Below are 21,939 nucleotides of genomic sequence, written 5' to 3'. Positions count from 1 at the left end.
TCTCATACCAGCATTCGTCGACGCTTGCGTATAAACTGATACCGTACCCACAATTATGACCGCACTCACACGTGCATTATTTGGATTTTTCATCAGTTGTGCGAAATTGGCAAATTGGGATAGCGACATAAAGTAAACAACCTCTTTGTCGGTCCATAATAATTCCTCCACCATAATTACTTCATCCCAAATAACGCGTATTTTTTACTTTTTAAACAATTTAGTTCTGTTTTTGCGCCGTACCCACAATTTTGTCCCTGACTGTATGTGTATTTCTAATAGTCCTTGCTGTGACATTTACTCCATAATTTGTCGAAACATCCGCACGAATCTCGTCTGATCCCTTAAAAGGGTTTTCTCTACACAACTTGATAATTTGTTTATCTTGAAACTTATTTGTTTTGTTTTTGGTCTTCCTGGATTTTTTCGAGCTGTCTTCTCTCCCGACAATCGGTAGCGTTTCATAATACGGGACACAATTGGTTTGTTTATACAAAAACGTTGAGCTATTTTAACTTGTGTTTCTCTACTGCAATAACACTGAATTATACTATTTCTCATATCTAATGACAAAGTTTTCGTTTTACCCATAGTGAAACAACCTCAAACAACTGCTACAAAGTGATTGAACCCGATATCATACAAAAGAAAATAATTCTTTTCAATTTTAAATAAAAGTTGCTATAATTTTTTCCACTACTGTAAATGCAAAATACGGGGCTAGTGTCGGACTGCCCTCAAAAATTCATCGTGCACCTATTGAAGTCTTCTCCCCATGGTCGCCGCCCCTTCTCCCGCATGCCATTGCCGACGTCAATAACCCCATATAAGACCTTGACGACGTCCCTTGGCCACTCAAAGCAATATTATGGAAATTACACCTTAAATCATATGCAGACAATGGTAGGAAGCGACAAATAACAATTTAAATCCCATGTATGTCTTTTAAACACTCCACAACGCTTAGTTCCGGAGATTATTGCCCTGTTGAATGGGTCAAATGACAATAGTGCAGTTCAAAGACATCAAATACACGCACATACGTATCAATAACCCCAGAAGAGAGAAAACGGTGAAAAAGGTTAATAATCCCGTGGCATTTTATGATTGCTCTGTTCGTTATAAATGTATTTTAATTAAATGTCGTGAAGAAAACTGCAAATAACCGCAATCATGCCACACGTGATCGGAGTTTCAATTTCGTGCTAAATAAATGTTAGATTTAGATAGTACTTCTGCATAGAGAGATTTCATTTTTCCATCTTCAAGAAAGACGTAAAAACGACCTAGATTTATGAGTCTGCAAATGCAACCAGCAAAAAGCATACGTCATTTCGACGTCATTGCTGGAAGTTGATTATCTTTACAAGTTCCAAAATGTGACTTTTGATCGTCCTACGAACTCTGAAACTGGCTCTCTTTAGTAATGGAACAAAACTGAATATTAAGAAGATCCATGCTTTTCCCAGGAAGGAATTTATTTGCGTAAATAGCCTCTGTCTCTAAACTGCAAGGATAGAGCCAGAAGTATCTGAGCTGGCAGTCGGATACTTCTGAGACTTTCCTCGTACCTATGGACCTGGGTGTATTAATTTTTGGTCTCTCCTCGCACAAGATACCTCGTCCATCATAGAAAGTTCATAAAATATAATCGAAACTTCGGAGTTTCACATTGAGAAAAAAGAGTTTCGTGGTCCTCAACTAGCTCCCATTCGACATTGCCTAAATAGTAAATTATTTTAAATTTTATTTCTCACGACATACCTCTTTTAATCCATCGAGTCGTCCCAAACTCCTAGCCTGCCTCAATCCAACCTCCACCCTCCGTCCCTTTTTCCTTCGTTCCAGCAAACGAGGTTTCCTGGATGGCGTAACAGGTTCGCATTCCTCGGGATCGGAATGTACTTCTGGACAGTACGTGTGCCTCCGACGCGAGTTCGGACTTGTGAGACGTTCCAGAAAACTCTCGAACATTGCGGCGCCGATTCTTCAGCGGATGTCAATTTTAAGTGAATCCATTAGTCAGATGTCTGGAAAAAGACAGAGTTCATTGGGATTCAGAACGTGTTAAAATGGTTTTGATTCGATGAAACGTTCCGAAGGTAGACGCTCGCGTGGGTTAGAATAACGATAGATTATTCTGCGAATTGCCTCAAGAATTAGGATCATAATCGTGCTAAAGCCTCACAAGTTGGAGCAGTGCTCGTTAGTTGTGTCTTAATAATTGCTATTCCTAACAGTCACCCTTATCTTAAGGTAGTGGTAGGGGTAGTGAAGCAGGAGGGAGTGAACGTGCTGAAAGGTCTTTGATTTTTGACCTATGGTGCGGTAAAAATTTCCAAGAGGAAGAATTCGCCTTTTATTACTTCGCCCCTTTGCCCGGCGACATATCAAGATAACTGCTAGACGGAGTTATGAAGAGAAACTTATTTATTTTCCTGTAAATCTCGGAACGTGTTTCCCCGTATCTATAGCCGAGATTTCTTGGACTCCAAAAATAGATAAGTCACCTTTGTTTGACCACATGCCCGTAAATAACTACCAAAGTTTTGTAATTTTAGTTTTAATGGTTACTGCTTATTCCCTTTTAAAAACGAGAGACATTCCTTGTAGATACTGAAATCACCATATGTGCTTGCATTCCCACCTAAATTGCCCATCTATCGCATCAAATAAGCAGTGTCAGATGATATCTTCGCATCGCCCCATATAGCAATCATAGACCGCGAAATTCCTGCATTGAACCATCGAGGTATAAATTATTACAATGTGTCTCAAACCAAGTTGAATTATATTCACAGCACAAAGGTTATACGTGTGGCCATACGTAGCCAGAATTTCGCTACTCTGGAGTAACCTTAGAGCGAGTCTAGTTCCAGAATTGTATCCCGAACTAACCCGGGATGACCTTAGAAAATTCGTAGTTTTCAAGATTTTCAGGATTTTCCACTAATGCGAGCTCTACAAACATAGAGATTAAATCATTCTGGTTTAGATTTTTTTGACCAACCTCTGTAAGTTTAATGAATGCTTACGCTTGGATCGTTTCGAACTAAATTGAACGACTGATCCTAAGTGCGAGAGACTAAAAAATCATACACAAATTTCAAGAGGAATTCATTAAAGCCATAAGGACGCACCACAAGTGATAAACTTCATCCGAAGATCACAAAGTATTTGTCGAAATAGCAAAATAACGGACAAATAAATAAAACAAATCATAAGAAGTGCTCGAAAGGTTTGCCTTGCACTTCCGAGCAAAGTCCTCAGAACATATCCACGAGTCTTCCTCAATTCTTCAGTGATTTTGAAACGTCTTTTCTTATTTTGGTCCTTCGAGTTGTGACGCTCTTTATTATTAGGGATGGGCGAAGACTCGTAAACAAGGTTCTTCTTAGCCCCCATATGTAATAAACAAGGGGGGAAAGATCTGGTGAACGCGCCGGCCAACGTGTCTCTACTGCCTGAGATGACTTTGCCACGAAATATTTCAGACAACTGATCAAGCACTCTTCTAGCGTTACGCGGTAGAGGCTCATCTATCTCGTCGAACCACAAGTTATTCGAACGGTTGAGGCAAATGTTATCGATATAATCCATTACGTAGGTCCTTAAAAAGTTAAAATACCCATCAGCGGTCAAATTATCTTCGTAAATGTATGGGCCAATGATCGTATCGCCAAATAAACCAACTCATACATTTAGCCCAAAACGTGCCTGTGGTCGACGTCCTTGGTGTTCTTGTGGATTTTTAGTGGACCACACGTGTTCGTTGAGACAATTGCACATGTTGGTAAAGTTGCACGCTTAGGCGACCTCGCATCCTTTATGATTACCGACATCCTCCTGGTCGAACTCCAGAAACGAACACCCTGTATTAGTCATCGAAGGATTGATTCTTAAGAGTTCGTTGGATTTCATACGTCGATGGTGACGGCGGCGGACTTGAAAGGTCATCTTCAACCTGTTCGCGGATTCGCTGCGTTGACCTCGAGCAGCTCCGTCACACAACAATTACTTTTAAAGAGCTTCTTCTGCGGTCGTCTTGTCTAAATGTCTGGCAAATATCGATTATCTCGTCACTAGGGGTGCGACTTTTTGCCTGAACAAGTTTCAGGATATCCTGGCTCCGAGTGAATCACCGTGATCGTCGCTAATGTGAAACGCTTAAACCAAATCGCAGGAGAAACAAAGTTTCTCCAATACGGTGTTTACTTGAAAACCACGCTGAATTGCAATTAACATACAATATTTCGATACCAGAACAAGGCTATCATGTCATCGGAGCTTTTGGCGAATTTCTTCGTTTCTCCTAAACCAACGCCGTCGCCCAAAAATCCGGTTTGGTGGTGTGCCTGGTGAACGCCACACTGCCAAAAGATCGTTAAAAATATTTCATCTCGTGTTATTCAAATGTTGCTACAGACGTTTTAGCATTATGAAGGTCAATGTCATCAAGGTCACGCTAAGAACACAGATAATTTCGTCAATCTGTATGCTGCCCACGCCCATATTAAGTGAAGAATTTGAGTTCTTCTCGGTAACGTGTCGAAATCTTTACAACCGATTAGATGTTTGAAAGGTTTTATAGGGGGTCCCCACAACGGATCAGCCCCGCTGGCGCGAAGAGTGTACTTTGCGTCTGCACACAGGAGCAATAAAACATGGCCGTTAAATCCTAATGCACCACAAAGACGTTACTTCTGATTCCAGTGACGTAACCAGGGATTTACAATTACCAGCCATTCTTCAGCCGATGCTGAAAATTCAAATGAGCAATACGAAGGAGCAATATTTCTCGTTGTAATCCATGTAAACCATCGTTGGAGACGTAATTGTGATGCCACACACGAATCGGCGATGAATTGAAATTCTAACGCCATACAGGCGAGTCGCATTCCATTTTTACAAGCATCATAACTCTATATGGCGATCGAGTTTTGTTAAATCGACTGGAAAATCGATCGTGGCTGCCGTTACTGTTCTACAACAAATGTACCGACAAATAATAACCGCTCGTCAAATTATTGTTAATTTGTAACGATACAAGACACGATGACGTCAGTATTTTCATGGAAATATTAGGTCATTGCATTTCCGCTCAACCGCTTTCATTCGAGGGGATCGTTCCTCTTCCACTCTCCTCCTTCACCATCGACTTCTTCTTTCGCTTCATGTTCATACGCAGAGTAATTTAGATTTGCTGCTCACCATCGGGATCTCGAACACCACAAAAGATGCGAAGACGTTTAAGTTGGGGCAAGACTACGCATTTTCGAGGTTTCCTTAAATGCCTCTTTGAAATTTGCAAAATTCCGATTATCTCTGAAGATAGTCGCAAAAAAACGAAACATCCGCAAATCGCTTTTTCAAAAATTATTTGGTGACTTTTTTTAAACGGATTTCACTTTCCGATGTGCATTTTTGCTCCTTCATAAACTGACGTCATTAGATTTCAAATGCAACGTTTCGGAATTTGGGAAACACCATCAACTTAATTCCTTTAAATACGGGCCAGAATTTTTTGACGCATTTTTGGAAAGTCTTTCATTTCCTGAATGAAACGATGTATCAAACTTGCAGCGAAAACAAACGTAAGAGTGGAAAATATATTTTTATATACAGGGTGTCCCAAACAAAGTGAGTTCCATGGGGATTATGGAAGCGGTAAGGACCTCAAATACAACAATAATGAAGACTTTTTTGTTGACATTCGTTGCATGTAACGAAAGTATCCATAGCAACACTAAAGCACTTGTTTCTAAGCCTACTAAGGTGAAAAATGTTTTTATTTATTTTTCTTATTTCGGCAGGTCCAAGGGCACCTTTGTCATACACGGTTAAAAAACTTTTTTTATTGTCTATTCGATGGCTCCAAAATCCAATATGGCGGCCATAAGAAATAACAAAATTGAATATAATTTTTCGAAATCTAGAAGGCATGGAAAAATTCTGAAAACGCCATTCAATTGGCAGTTGTCGATAATAAAGAACTGCCAAATTTGATACAATTTACTCAAACAGTGTACTCATAATTTATGATTTTCGAAAATCGCAGTTTTTTGCTCATATTTTGACAACCCCTGTGCATATTTTTAAATTTAGAACATTTTCCGAATGGGCACAAAACTGCGCTTCTTTTTTCCAATTTGAGTCACCTTGTATCTCTTACCGCTTCCATAATCCCCATGGAACTCACTTTATTTGGGACACCCTGTATATAAAGTGTACCAGATCAAAGTGCAAATATTTCAAACATGGTTTCTACTATTGAAATTAACAAACATGTATTTTTTCTTTATATCCAAGAATCTGTCGTTTAAGTTCTAGGGCCCTTTGAATATCGGGCCCCGTTTGGATAAAATAATTTATGTTGGAAGAGCCCTTCAACGGATTGTTATGAAATTTGGTGTACAAACGTTTTCCGATCGGAGCAATTCACAAATAAAAAAATGAAATATACAGCTTTGCCATAATACAGATATAAGGGCCGGACTATGAATATAGGGGCCCGTATTCATTTAACCGTTAAATATTTCGATCAAGTGATTACATCACCTGATTATACCTTTCATTTAGAAGTTTTTCTGTCTCTTGGAGATTTTCCGCAGAATGCGTCGTTTTCTGATTGAAGTTATTTTAAAGCAATTCTTACTTATCTTCCTCGGATAAGACCGCGTCTGCCTAAAGTTATTTATTGAATTATTTGAAACAAAATAACAAAGAAGAATGAAGTTGTACACTATAAAAATTATTCAAAGTGACTACAAATCCCTGGATTTTCTTTAAATGACAAGGGTGATAATTTTCTTGACGTAACACTCTTTGAATGCTACTTTTCGAGATCATTAAGTCATGCTCAGTATTTCTTAAATTAGTAATTTTATTATCCTCAAAATAATTTATTATTTCTTGCTCATCATTTACCCCATAATGCTTAATATTATGATTTTCTCCTCGTTGAGGAGCAAAACTACTCAATTCCCTCAACCTGATATGAACATTTGTAAACGTTCTTGCATTTGGAAGTTGTCAATTAGGAAATCGCCGATGGTAGAGTACTCTAGCTCTATGAGCATTTTGTCTGCACTCACCATAAATCAAGTGAATGTCTACATGCTCGTGGTTACTAAACGGAAGAGCCATCATGAAGCAAATAAAAAATTATTTTTATGTTATTTTGTAATGAAATATGACAATAATATCATTAACGAGTAATACCTACTGCTAGTTGACCACGATATGCCAGAAAATGACAATCAAAATGATTTTTTTGACAGGAAGAATGATGTGGCTATTCGAGCCATGGCCTATTTAATAAGAACAAATTCCTGCCATAAAAAGGCGTAAAATTTGGAATTGCTACTACGAGGAAACGACGCATTCTACGAAAAATTTCCAAGAAACAAAAAAGTGTCTAAATGAAAGGTATAATCAAGTGATGTAATCACTTGATCGAAATACTTAACGGTTAAATAAATACGGAGCCATACATTCATAGTCCGGCCCTTATATTTATGTTACGGCAAAGTTGTATATTTCATTTTTTTTATTTGTGAATTGCCATGATAGAAAAACGTTTGTACACCAAATTTCATAACAATCCGTTGAAGGGCTCTTCCAACATAAATTATTTTATCCAAACGGGGCCCGATATTCAAAGGGCCCTAGAACTTCAACGACAGATTCTTGGATATAAAGAAAAAATACATGTTTGTTAATTTCATTAGTAGAAACCATGGTTGAAATACTTGCACTTCGCTCAGGGACACCTTGTATAAAATAATTAAACACTCCTCAGATTTAAAATCGGAACTTACTTTCCGTCACTTACTAACCGTACTTCAACCTTACCACGCAAACAACAAATTAAATCTCATAATTCAGTCAGTTTCGAGGTGGCAAAGTCTAGTGAATAGTTTTAAAACACTCACGAAACTAATAACCGCATATTGAATTTGAAAAAACGTATTTTAGAATATAAAAATGAAGAATATCGGGACATGTGACTTTATTTCATACACCACAAAAATTTTGTGAGTGTTAGTGAAGAATATCTCTAAGAATATTCTCAAAAACGACAGACGCATTATTCACATTTTTGCCTGTTGCTACGAAGTTTGGGAGGATATAATGCATTTAGTTTGTCGTTCCCATGGTAACATTTCTATATTTTGCAGGTATTTGCGGTGTCACGTTTGTTTTTGCCACAAGTGTATCATCACTCAATTCAGAAAATCAAACGTTTTTCGAAAATGTAAAAAAAAGTCAGATCAGGATTGAAAAAAATGAAACTGATGATGGTTTCCAAATTTCGAAACGTTGTATCTTCTAAAATCTAATGACGCGATCGTTTAAAGGAGCAAAAGTGGTCATAAGGAAGTGATGTACATTTTTTAAAAATTTTTTAATAACCGTAAAAAAAGCCTTTAGTGAAAACTTCGTTTCTTTTATTACCTTTGGACGTCACCGGAATTTTCCAAATTTTAAAGCAGCATTTAACAAACCACGAAAATGCACAACCTTTTTCGTAATTTGAGCAATCTCGCATCTTTTAAAGTTTTCGAGATCAGCGAAGAAAGCAGCGAATTTGAATTACCGCGTATGCCATTTTTCAACTATTTCCTAAATTTTAGCGAATTCCTGGAGTTCTTCACAAACTCCCCACCCAAGCATCTCACGTTGTCAATCTTCCCTTCAATCATCATTAGCGATTTGTTATCTGTTTACGCACCTTAATTAACCGCAACGTTAATTCGATCAGCGATTTCACGGTGCTTTTTTAGAAAAATCTGGAATTTTATCGATCAGAAATCGCTGTCAAAATTTGTCAAGCCTCGAGAGATTCGGTTAAAAGTGAAAAAAATTTTAAAGTCTAAAATAAATCACTTCAGGCAATTCCTTAAAACCACAATTTGTAAAAACCGGATACAGAAATGAATCCTTAAACTATGAATGTAAAATAAATTGACTCCAAAATTGCTTGAACAAATGTGTAGTGGCCGGGAATTACATTATTTTGTTTTTGTGGTTAAAAGTAAAGTTCTTTGTAAAAAGTCTTACCGCATTCATGTCAATGGCCACGACTTAGCATTGCCTACAAAGATTTTTAACACTAACACACGCTACTTTGTCCGCATGCGGAAAAGTGCTACTTTCACCTCAGTAATGCAAGTTGCACGGCCACTTTACTGCACGCTCGTAAGAAAACCTATTTACAGTAGGTAAGTCAAAGTGACACTTGTAAGTCAAATATACTGGAGGGCGTTTGGAAGTAACGTGCGTGCGGTAAAACTTTGTACCTTATGTTTAAGTGTAATGTTTTTTTCCGAACGTTACCATTTAGTTCAGCTCGCAGCAGGCACTATATTAACGTACTTGGGCTTCTAGGGAAAATGTCGCACTGAACACGTGCCAGAGGGTCTTTACCGCATTCAACTGCTGACCGATGAGTGGCGTCGTACGGTCATTTCGCAAACTAGTTATGAAATGGAAGCAGGTGTCTTCATTTCTTAACGTGAACGTAAATGGTATTCGTATTGAAATACGGTACGCCGTAAACGCAGATGAGGTCGCCTACTGAGGCCACTAAGTACACTAATACTTTTTGATGAATTTCCATTAATCATCTACGAAATTGAACCCAGACAAACGATAGGTATTTTAATGAATTGTCATTAATCTCTAAATTGAATTCACGTTTATCAACCTCTCTGAGATTAGGTACCTCGTTAACCTAAACGAAGAAATGACTCTCATTTTCAGTTTCAAACCCATTTTCCATTTCTCTGCTGATAATTTGAAGCGTTCTTGAAAACAAACAAGCAAACAATGGTTCATCTTGCGTGATTCCACGCAATCATCGTATTTAATGACAAACGGCAGATACAAAAAAAGGCGAAACAATAGCTGAAAGGCATCATTATAAGGTAAATACTTAAAAGGCAAACAGGATATTGCCATTTAAGTATTTCGTTGTTACAATAAGAATAATGGAAAAATACATGTGATACCTATTGTGGCCATTTTTTCCTGCACTTACAATGGAAATTTCATTTGTTTTAATCGAAAAATGGAGAATCAATACTATCGACTTGCGGTACTAGCGGGGACTCCCCCGCGAGGCGCTTGCTTTCAAGCCACGTTCAGTGCTCTGGCAGCGCTTAATAAATAGGGTTCCCGTAAAGCGGACTGAGACACGAAGAAACAATTCAATCCAGGTACATATTGTTGCAAGACCATGAGGTGGTTCCCAGAACAATGACTTCCTGCATGAGAGACTGCGCAATGAAAATCAATCACTCAATCGACAGCGGTTGAATGTGGTGCCGGCGAAATGCCAGCGCATTTTGCCAGTTTGATATACAGGGTGATTCAATATTCAGTACTCGTATTTTAAAAGAGTATTTTTGAGGTCAAAATAAGACCGTTTCTTCGTACAAACCGGCGCCCTGGAATGCATTCTTTCGGAGCGGGAGTTATCCAAAATTGGGTGAAAAAAATCGATCGTGTCAAATGGTGACCACGATTAGTGATCAAATTCCATGATTACTCGCAGGCCCTTGTTTTCTGACGTGCCATTTTTTGCTTAAAAAATTGCGCAACCTAATTTCTGAAGGGCGGGAGGGCGAGTCCACACTTTGCCTCCATTTTATTTTTTCACGGAGAAACTATAATTTTAACCATCATCGTCTAGGAAGCGATAAAAAAATCCAAAATTTTGTTATTTTGCGTTTTTTCAATACAACTAACCGTTTGCAAGAAACTCATTGTGGAACCACTATGAAGTGATCGGTGGACGGCGACCGCTGCGACTCCTTATATTGTTGCGTGGACTTGTTTTTACCCTTTTTAAAACTAAATTACCTTAATTGTTCACAACAAATGCCCTTCCCTTGCTGCGACACAACCCCCCATCTTCTCCCCATGGATTGACGTACACCCTCTCAAATTCCAGAAGCGTTCCCTCCAGACGAACAGGCACCAACGAGGTGTTTTCGAAGAATTTGCATCGAAGGAACGGGCCCTCCGTCGTATACTAATCTTTTTAGATATCCCCAGGAAAAGAGTCCGGTGGGGCGCAAACCGGGGAACGTGGGGGCCGAGCTGTTGCACCTGCTCTACCAATCCCCCGATTTGGGAACAACGAATTTGAACGATGGCACACTGCTGTTCGAAACTGAAAGGGGCGCCACAGTGCATAAACCCCATCGGTGACGAAGGTTTAAGGGCCCATCGTCCAATAAACCAATTTTGTGAAAATTCTAGGAACGTGACGCCATTTAAAGTTTGCGGGAAAAAATGACCAATTGGTCGATCTCAGCAATTCCTGCCGTATAGGCTGAATTGTTTAAGATGGCGGGATTGTCGTGTCTCATGCGGATTTTCCAGTGTCCAGACATGGAATTTTGATAATTCGTCACGTCATGACGCGTGAAAAGAGCTTCGTCGGTGAAAAGTATCAGAGATGGAAAAAAATTAGGATCCCTGTCTCACTTTCGATGTATTCACATCGCGAATCGCAAACGGTGTGGAAAATCTTCACTTGGATACGATGCAGATATAAACTGTGTTCCTGCACAGCCCGTCAGAGAGTTAATTAACAACCATTCAAATTTCGCGGTATTTGACTAGTGCTTGAACTAGGATTCTCATTGAAAATGTTCAAAATCTGTTCCTCTGCGTCACTAATTGCGTGTTTCTCGAGGTCTACCAGTACCATCCGTTGCAGTTTGAAATCAACCATATTCCTGCAGGTACCGACGTGAACTTGTGAAAGTTTTGCAATTAGGGAGGCGGCCGTTAGGAAATCTTGGTGTATACAATCTTCGAGTTTCAAGTGCGCTACCATCAGCCAGACCATAAATATCAGCGAAATGTTCAAATGAACGTGATGCATTTTCCAATTTAATGTTAAAAAAAAAAACGATTTACGCTAACGAGTTGACACTTTCGAGGAACGAAGGACGGGCAGAAAAGTTTCATCTAAATCGAGGTGTCAAGAGTGATTACGAGTATTAAAAAACGAAGAAAAAAACGTCAAAAGAGAGGATAAATAGTAGGGAGTCACAGCGGGCACAGCCCCTCAGTTCTTCGGCTTTTCATTTTGATAGCACCGCCCTTTCGTTCAGCAACGGTTTTCTTGCAAACGGTCGGTTGTATCAAAAAAAAAAAACGCTAAATATCAAATTTTTTTATTTCTTCGTGGCTTATCCGATGATGGGAATCCGATTTCGAGTTGGTCGGTGGAAATATAAAATGTGGGCCATGCAAAGCAGAGAGCCTCCTCCAACCCCTCCTGAGGTCAGGTTTCATAATTTTTGAAGCAAAAAATGAACAGAGCGCCTAAAAACGCAGCAAATTCTTATGAAATTTTATCGACTGCCACGTTCACCATTTGATATAGATTTTTTTCCCTAACGTTCGACGACGCAGCCCCAAAGGGGTACAGGGGCAGGTTTACAGGGACCCCCTTTTGACCTAAATAAATGCGTCCTTAAAACGTTTGCACTCCATTTTGAGCCACCCTGTAAAATAATCTAACTGTATGACGTATGTTCGCATAAAAGAATCAATATGTGAATTTTTACACCGATACACATAAAGTATAAAAAAATATCGTCTGAGATGGCGAGGTCAAGTACGTCGATCCGCTACACGCAGCATCTGGATCTTGCATTATAATCCTAGGTCAAGATTTCTCTGCAGATTTCATTAGCGATAAGATTCCAATTAAGTTTTTTCTATATCGGTAAAATGTCTTTAGTAATAATAATAACAATCCTATCGGGGAAGGTGAAAAACTTTGCACTAATTAAATGCTGAATCCATTAGCTCCAAAGTGCCATATGGTTCAGCAATTTCCTTTTGCGTAGATGACAAACAATTGAGTGAAAGCGACTCTTAATTGTATTGTGTGCCAATTTAACCGGATGAATCGCATTAGATGAAACGACTGAATTCAAAAACACCACTGATCGTAGCCAGTTCATTTAACCTCGTGTAAGTACGTTTACATCACTGCACCCTTACAGTGTTTCACCTTGAACCTAGTAACAAACGCCAATATAAGAGAAATATCATACCATATTCTCATAGTCATTGTAATAATAGTGCTCTTATTACGAGCCATTAGAACCATACCGAACACGCATATGTTCGCGCCTCATATACTTTAATGGGTGTAGTTGTAATAGTAGAGTGAGCAATTGTGCGAGAACTAATACCCCCATTAATACACTTGTTGTTAAATCGTGAATTACCGTCAGTAAATAATTATAGGAAGGAATATTATTTGATCATTTCGTCCATTTCGTGCTTCGACATTGATGATATTTTCGAACAGTAATTATTTAGCAGAACGGTAGCTCGCATGACCTCGAACGTCCAAAACTTGAATTGTTGTTTTTTAGGAATAATGAGGGATAATTGAGTGGCACAATGTTGGTTTTAGATAATGCACATGCGTCGATGGCATTGACTGCCATAATTGTGAACCCAGCTAGCAACCTTAAATGAGAATATCGGATTCGCATAGTTCAGCTCTCATTGAGATTCAGAAAACACGTCATACGTAGAACATTATTTAATAAATATGTGAGTACACAGTTATTCCATGGTAACAGTTTACTTATTTTACGACACGATCTTCTCGTGACGATGTTGTGCACTTTAGCAATTTTGCAAAGGTAAACTGCGAAGATATGCCCATAAGGAAACGCTTCTTTGGCGCTCGGTTTATTTATGTACTAAACGCACTGGCGGTTTTGCGATGCGAATTGTTCTCAATGAAGACGAATCGAGTTTTTAAAGAAGATAATTTCTCTCCTTAATAATTAAAACAAATTGTAAAATAAACAGCAACAAAATCTCTGCTTTTTCACCTTTACCCCGCGTGGAAGGCTAACAACATTTATTATACAGGACGATCATAAAAATACTCAAGTAAGCGTTAAAGTATCAGAGGCGCGTCTTCGGTGAATTCATTGACTGCTGTCTATTTGTCAAATATTCGCTGGTAAGTGGCGAGTCGCTTAATCAACGCCCTACGCTTACCGATCATAACGTGCTGTAAAGACTCCTTTTTACTCACCCGTTACACTTTTTACCAGAAGAGGCAATTCAGACAGTTTTGTACATTGAGACTGAGACCTCCACCTCTTCGGCTTCGGTCTGGTAGTGGCAATTATTAGAGTCCCCTACTTACGAGGATCGTCCCAGAAGTACCCGGCCTTACACATACATGACGATTTTTTGTAAAAAATTTGCTCACATAACAAAGACTTAACCGTAAAAACCTTATGACTAAATTTGATTTGTGTTCGTTTTGGTGCTGATTTTGGTGATTTTGTGAACGTGGATAAAATTGGTCATCGATACGTACTTCGATACTCTCATTTGAAAGATTTTACTTCATCAAATATCAAAGCGGAATTAGATTCTGCTCAAGGGGAATTTGGTTCTTCGTTAACAACTGCGAAAAATTGGGTGACAGAGTTTACGCGCGCTCTACGACGAACTTCGCAACGGTCGACCCGACGACACTCCAGATCTGAACACTCCAGATGCAATGGTGGTGAAAATTCACAAAACTGCACTGGAAGACCGTCGGACAAAGTTGCCCGAATTGGCAGACATGACAGGCATTTAAAAAAAATGTCGGATTTTAGAGATAATAAAAGCAACAACTTAAATTTGATTATACTAAATAACACACGATAGGGAGGTGATCGAATCGTGTGCGTATTGCACTTGATAATCCCTTTCAGACTGACTAAATATTCAACTAAAAGAGGAACAGGATGCTAAAGTGCTAGGTATGCATTCTTGCGGAGTTCCCCAAATCAAAATACTGGCAAAAGTATAAAACAAACAAATCGGTTTGCCTTTAGATACCGCACAAAGAGTGTTCATTTCAATCTAAAAGTTTATTGTTGGATATCGGATTTCAACAAAAAGTATTGGAGATCGCATTTTGAGCAAACCGTTGAATAATGGAAAGCTACGCGTAAAATGAACAAAATCAGCGCCATGAGGATGTTTCTAGGACGTGTTTGGGAAAATTTTGCAGCAATAAAGTTTTTCCGTGGATTCATAACCATGGATGAAACAAAGGTCCATCATTCCACATTTGAAACGAAAGAGCTGTCAAAACAACGGACTTGGAGAGAATCGGTTCCAAAGAGGGCGAAAAGTGTTCCATCTGCAGAAGTGATGACGTTAGTTTTTAAAAATGCAGGTGGGACATTTTTCATTGATTATCTCCCCAAAGGAAAAACAGTAAACGGGGAATATTATACAAATTTATTGCAACGTTTGAGCGACGAAATTAGGAAAAAGCGACCGCATTTGGTAAAAAAAAGTATTGTTTCATGAACGCACCAGTCCACACTTCCCTCATAGCGATGGTCATAATTAGTCAACTTGGTTTCGAACTTTTTCCTCGCCCGCCCTACTCGCCAGATTTAGTATCGTCGGATTATTTTCTATTTCCAAACATGAAAAAATGGCTCGGTGAAATGAGATTTGCGAATAACGAAGAGGTGGAGTCCGAGGCTGATGCCTATTTCGGCACAGTCAAACTTTCTTACTATAAACGCGATGTAGAAGTCATAAAACATCGCTGGGAAAAGTGTGTCAATCTCAAAGAGGACTCCGTTGAAAAATAATGTAACGTTTTCCGATTTTTTTTTTTTTTAATGGTAATTTAGGTATTTCTGAGATTATCTTCGTCTGTATTATATCCAAATAATGAAGAAATGAGTTATCATGATTGTTGGCGCAGAAATCTACGAATTGCAAGCAGCAAAGCATGTCTATGAAGGTCGACAAAGCGTGCAGTAGTTGAAAATAATATACATTTTTTAAATCCCTTATATTGATTTAAAATTTAAATACAATGCCTTTCTTATACAGTTTTTTCTCAATTATCTCAATAAATATGTGTTCTGTTAGAATACGGAATGTTATGCAGGTAGTACCTGCGAGTAATGTAATTACTATTATTTCTGAACGTTTACTTATTTAACCTTTTATCGTTCGACAACGGCTTTGACGCACTCCAATGGAAAGATGTGTTCACCCACAAATAGCTTTTGTGCTGGCAAATGATGATGACTAATTTCTTCATTATTCGTATTTAATGTAGGTTTCGATCATGAACTCAAGACCGATATAACTCTTCCTAAACCTGAACTAGCCGGGCCGTTCTAAATCTGACCCAGATAAAGTGGTCAGCAAAAGCCACTGTTCGGGATCTTCAACAGACCAAAACCTAGAAAATTTCCGGCTCCCAAAGAAGCAACAAGCACGGTTCAGCAGCTTGAAATAGCATATACTATACATAGCATAAATACCACGCGAGCAATTTAGCCTCTTCCTTATTGGCTTATCTAGAACATTTTCTTGAACAAATTTGCGAAAGTGCGGATCGTGTTCGGGATAGCGCCATAAAATCCACCATATCTTTCTCGAGAGCTCTAATGCTTGTGTTCTGAGATACCCTGTAGAGATAAGCCTCAGTGTGTTGTCCTATGCAGCGATTTTTTGAATAATTTGTTTTGTTCCAACATCAATTGAAGCAGTTGAGGACGTGGACGTTCGGACGAGAATGGCGCCATTTTGGGCCCTTGCAATGCTACTTGAAGAAACTTAAAGTCGTCGTAATGGAGCCGTGATTTAAAGATCGTGCTAAAATGAAATAACTTCATTTCTGAGCACGGTTTGGCGCCATAATTCATATTAATTTGATTTCGAAAGCTTCGTTGTTGCTTAAACTTATAAGAACTGTGTCAATGCCTATAAGACTATTCACACACAACATTGCTCGTTTTATTGCTGAAAGGATAATAAATTACGATGTAATATACAGCAATAATTCCAGTGGTTTTAATAGACCAAATGTGCAAGTGACATGTGTGGCAGATCTAATAGATATCGGTTTCTCTCAAAAGGAGACACAAAGGGAGCGTTTCAAATGCCCCGTATTGATTGATTGATCGATTGTGTCCGATCTACACAATCGAAGAATAATTAGGCTAATGTGCCGAGTTTATTTCAAGTTTCTATTTCGAATTACCACCAATTTTTACCGCGATGGGGCTCCTCAAGGTATCGCAAAACGTGTTGGCATATAATGATTTGACAGGGCTTATTTACTATACGGCTATTTACGCTGTGCATTAAACCTATTAAGGAGAGTTGCTTCACATAATCTTCGAATTTTTTCCCGTGACAAGAATGTGCAGTTATTCCGCGTTCCTGCTATTTGCTTACTTACATAAATTTGCTATAACCCCGCGACGCAGTATCTTGTAAACAAGTAGAGACTCCACCAACGCATATTTAATTCTGGTCGAAGCTGGTGAGAACCTGAAATATCGAATGATGAAGAAGTACTCTAATTATAAGTGATAGAAGCTCGTTGCGAACATTTTCATCGTTTAGTTTTTGTTGGACTGAGAAGACGTTGCTGGATGAGAAACGTCCGAGTGCTCCGAATTCAAAGAGTTGCGTCGGCCCTTAGGTTTTTTCGGTCGATTTTCACAAGTCGAGTTGTGTATTTCGCCAGTTCTCATCAGGCGAGAGTTAGAGAGACAATTGTAGTTTCATCCCTCTACCGAACTCAGCCGTACGTCATTTTGAGGCGTTACTTCATTATGCCATCTTGGATCCAGTGAAGAGATAATTTTTCGGCGATAGTCCAGTTTGTCCTTTAGGAACTTTGCAGACGAATCAGTCTCGGTTCTTTTCTTTTGGCAGCCAATAAAGTCCGATTTACATATAGCATTCCACCTTTTTTTGGAGGAGGGGGGGCACGTGTTCAGTCCTTCGCGAAAATGCCAGAATGACCATTTGATGTCCTCAAAAGTATTGTTAATGGGCAGAGTTTCTTTCAATCGTTTATTTAACCGGCTTAACCTGTTCGGCAAGTATTGCAGTCTTCAGTCACGCAAAGGATTGCACACTTTCTCGATTTACGAAAAGGAGCATTTTTCGGTGAAACGTTGCAACGTATTTGGATTTCCTGCAAAAAAGTGTCATAAGGATGTCTTGGTTTCAGCTTTCTACAATGACTAGTTCTTATGCTATTTAAGTTAAGAATTTTTTCGGATTTAATGCGAATCATACGTGAGCTTTAAATTGCCCTTATAAATTTAACCGATCCCGTGTCTCTCGCGATCTGGAAGGTCCCCCCGTACACCCCCGGGAATTTGTAGCACTCCAAGTGCGTACGGTGATCTACTCGAAAATTTAGAAAATCTGCAATTTCAACAACAACAATCTGATATGCGTTGGCGCATCGTGTGGGGGAGTTTTATACCCATTTAATTCACATTTTGAAAACATTTTATTTCCCATTAAATTTACGGTACTTAGTGCTAGGATATCCTGCATAGCATCTTTACCCGTATGTGATCTTGGCCTTTAAGATCCCCAAGCCCGACGGGCTACTTGAGCAGTTGAATTTTATTTGATGAGTTCTCATGCTTCGGCTTCTTTGTCATCAATTTCTCACATTCATTATTTTATTGTCATCGGCATCTTGGTGGTTTGCGAGTGCGTTGGTAAGCGACCTTACCTTTAGTATAGCTTTTTTGGTAAGTCGCCGACTGGTCTTTTAATTAACTTATCTTGTTACATTCGCTTACGGTATTCGCGCGAATTGAATCGCGACAGGCGACGAGAAATCCATAGTTTCGAAATGACCTTTGGCCACGTTGAACAGGAATTTTGGGTGTGGAAAATCGCGCGATTCCCCAAATATTCACCGTGTAAACGAACCCCGAGTTATTATTTATTGTGAACCTTTCGCTTCCTTACTTCCTCCTCACAAAAACGTTTCTGGTTGCCCATTTAAAGTAGTTATCACATCATATCCGAGTTTCTCACGCTACAAGTCGTTTTATAACTGGCAGAATACTTAATTGCATCACATACACATTAAGTGCTGTTGTACACGGACAGGATTACATATTCTGCTCTTCTGTGGGCAACGGGATAAGTGTATGTTAGATACGTAAGGTTAATGTTTTCGTGTTGCAGATTTTAAACCTCAAACCCTGCCAGTGTGTATGACGAGGCCGTTTTTCTGATCCCATAGAACAAAGTCCGGAGGGTCGGGCGGCTTTATTACACGGGCAAACTGCGCAGTCATTTGTTACAGTTACGATTTATTAAACCGCGATCATTTGCATCGGTTGTTAAGAGACTGGGCTGATTAAACAATAAATAATTAAAAATTAACGTATTAATTTATCGTTACATTGTGGCGATTGCGGTTCGCCCACATATGAATCGCAGAAATAACGGCTTTTAGTTCAGCAAATAATAAGTTCTGATTTTGTTTCAGAATGCCTCAGGTCGGATTCGCGTTCTGATGCACTATTTTTTAATAACATGCAACAAGGCAAGACGCCTCGCCCGAGGGCTTATTAATTATAATAATATATGATCTCCACCCATCCGCAGTAGACTCGATCGGCTATATTTTATGGTTCAATATAGCACAGTAATTATATCATTCAATGGAGTGTATAGAATAACTTCCTACAGGCAATTTCTTTTTGCCATCTAGCCGTTGTAAGGGCTAACGAAAGGAAGTGGGCAGATTATTTATAAACCTCAATGTGATGGGAAGTTGTAGTTACGTAGGTACCCCCTTCTGCCTATGAGCTTTGCAGTAGAATCGCGCATTATGCAACATCTAGGTCTATTATTTCTAAACAAACCAGCACAACACAAAAGCAGCACGCATTTGAATAAATGTATAGTGTAGGATTACACACATGCCATACCCGGTTATTATGTAATTGGGAGCAATTGTGGTGAGAGGCTCAAGGCGCAGAACAAAGGGCTTGACGGACGAATAATCACAGGAATATGCGTTGCCATTGAATGCGAAACTTAATCACCACTGTATTTAAGTGCTCATTTGGGGGATAAAGGGCAATTTGGTACAAGGAACGCAATCCTGTTGGAGCGGCCCTGACGCCAATACGTTCCTAAGAATAGTTCGAGTTTATAAAAAAAAAATGCTGAAAAACTAGAATAAATCAAAGCTCAGTTCGAGCAGAACAAATCTAATCAAAACGAAAGTGAACCAGGGAGGTGATAATGCGATTCTCGGTTCTGGTCACTATTCTAATCAAGTATTTTTTCAATTAATAGAAAAGACCGTGCAGGTGGCCTTGGCTGAGGTCGTGGAAATATGTATGAACTCTATTGTAGCGCTGGTGAGTATTATCAAACGTAACACATGAGAAATAAGTATCAAAAACACACGGAAACAATTCTTGAGAATTTTGAAAGGTAAGAAAGTCCAAGATTATCTAAAATAGTGAAGCTGCTTCTTGACCTAAAAAGAGAGTTGCTGATAGAGGGCACAAAAACCCTCTCTTTATTAAGCTTCCATTTCACGTATTTTTCCTCCGATAACGATAGCATTAACAGCATACGACACACCGGTACTACACCAGACCAACTTAAAGTTTAATAGTTTGGATTTAATCATTTTGCACTTAACTTCCAGTACATTTGCATCAATCATAGTAATTTCGAAACTTCGTATCCTCAGATAACGTTGAACAGAACTGACTTTGTTGCCCGGACAAGAAGTTAACCAAACTCAAATTAAAACTGAAGTTTCCGTCATGTAAAACGGGGTACCCCCTATATGACGTTGTAGGCGTGATATTGATGCATTTCATATGAACACCAAAATTTATGAGATTCGGGTTTAGGTGAAGCAACCGTATTTACGCCATGATTCACCAAAAAAACAAAGAAGAAGATTATTCACTTGTCTTCAGGAGGTCACACTTTTAAATCTGTGCAGATTTATTTAGCAGAATAAGATACATATTTACGCATCATAGATCATATCATGAAGATTCTTGTAATACAAGAGCTGCTGTAGATCATGTGTCAACAGGGGTCAGATTTATGAGTCTGGCCTCTCGGTGTTTTATTCAACGTTCAACAGTATGAAGAACAGCTTGGAAAGTTATGAATGAAGGTTATAATGAATCTGTGTTGGAAAAAATCAGCATTGCTCAGGGAAGACAAGCGACGCATATGGAAAAACAGCTTCACAAATCACAATCTAAAGATACCTGTCTCCCAAGGGTTGATCTAGGTAATGTATTATAATTAAATACGAGATTTAGCACCCGACCTTCACTTTCCATTAACGTTCAGCAAAGAGAGGAGTATCGATCAGATAAAGGTTTTTGTGATTCAAAACTTGATGTATCTATGTGGATTATGGGCCTTTAACTGTCACATTTTAGATCATATGGGGTAACCTCTGATCTTTATATGGCGCCCAGGGAACGCGAAGAATATTCGGAAGTCACGGTCTAAAGGTGCTTGCGCACCTAGAGTTGACTGAAAGACATCATCAATTGCGACCAAAAAGTCCAATAAGAATTCTACTAAAAATCACTTTCGAGTCACGGCATAAACACTCTTGAAATCTAAAGGTTAACTCTTCAGTGTTCGAATCTGTGGATAACAACGAAAAACAAACTTGTATCATCATTTGTGTCAATTATTATACCGGATGGTCCATTTAACCTGACAAATCGGGATATCTCAAAAATTACGTATCGGATTGAAAAAAGTTTCAAATGAAAGTATTTTGTCTCGAATGGATCCACGATATAACACTAACCATGACTTCCCAACTCTTTCACTTGGGGTTGGGGCGGGGGTAACTTTGAAATCTCAAATGGCAACCCTCATTTTTTATTGCAGATTTGAATTTTACGATAAAAATTACTTGGAGTTTGTCCGAAACTTTTTTTTCGATTCGCCACAGATGGCGCTGTAATCGGAAAAATTTGTTTTCTTCTGATTCTGAAAGAAAGCATCGTGTCCTTCACATTTTTAATGGAAACTTGTTGGTTTTTTTGGGTACCTCCGATAGTTTAAAGAAAT

The 21,939-nt window shown here is 38.9% G+C and overlaps 1 protein-coding gene across 1 annotated transcript in view; it reads right to left on the bottom strand.

Moving 5' to 3' along the window:
- LOC136348349 (rho GTPase-activating protein 20-like) overlaps positions 1-21,939 on the bottom strand; it is a 188,526-nt gene that overhangs the window by 147,342 nt on the left and 19,245 nt on the right. The window contains exon 2 of the mRNA XM_066299095.1: positions 1,765-2,030. Within this exon, the coding sequence (XP_066155192.1) occupies positions 1,765-1,974 (210 nt within the window). The 5' untranslated portion in view covers positions 1,975-2,030. The remainder of the gene's footprint in view (positions 1-1,764; positions 2,031-21,939) is intronic.

The sequence above is a fragment of the Euwallacea fornicatus genome, chromosome 32 (genome assembly GCF_040115645.1).
Source record: "Euwallacea fornicatus isolate EFF26 chromosome 32, ASM4011564v1, whole genome shotgun sequence".
Lineage (NCBI taxonomy): Eukaryota > Metazoa > Arthropoda > Insecta > Coleoptera > Curculionidae > Euwallacea > Euwallacea fornicatus.
This window is presented reverse-complemented; position numbering and strand designations above follow the sequence as displayed.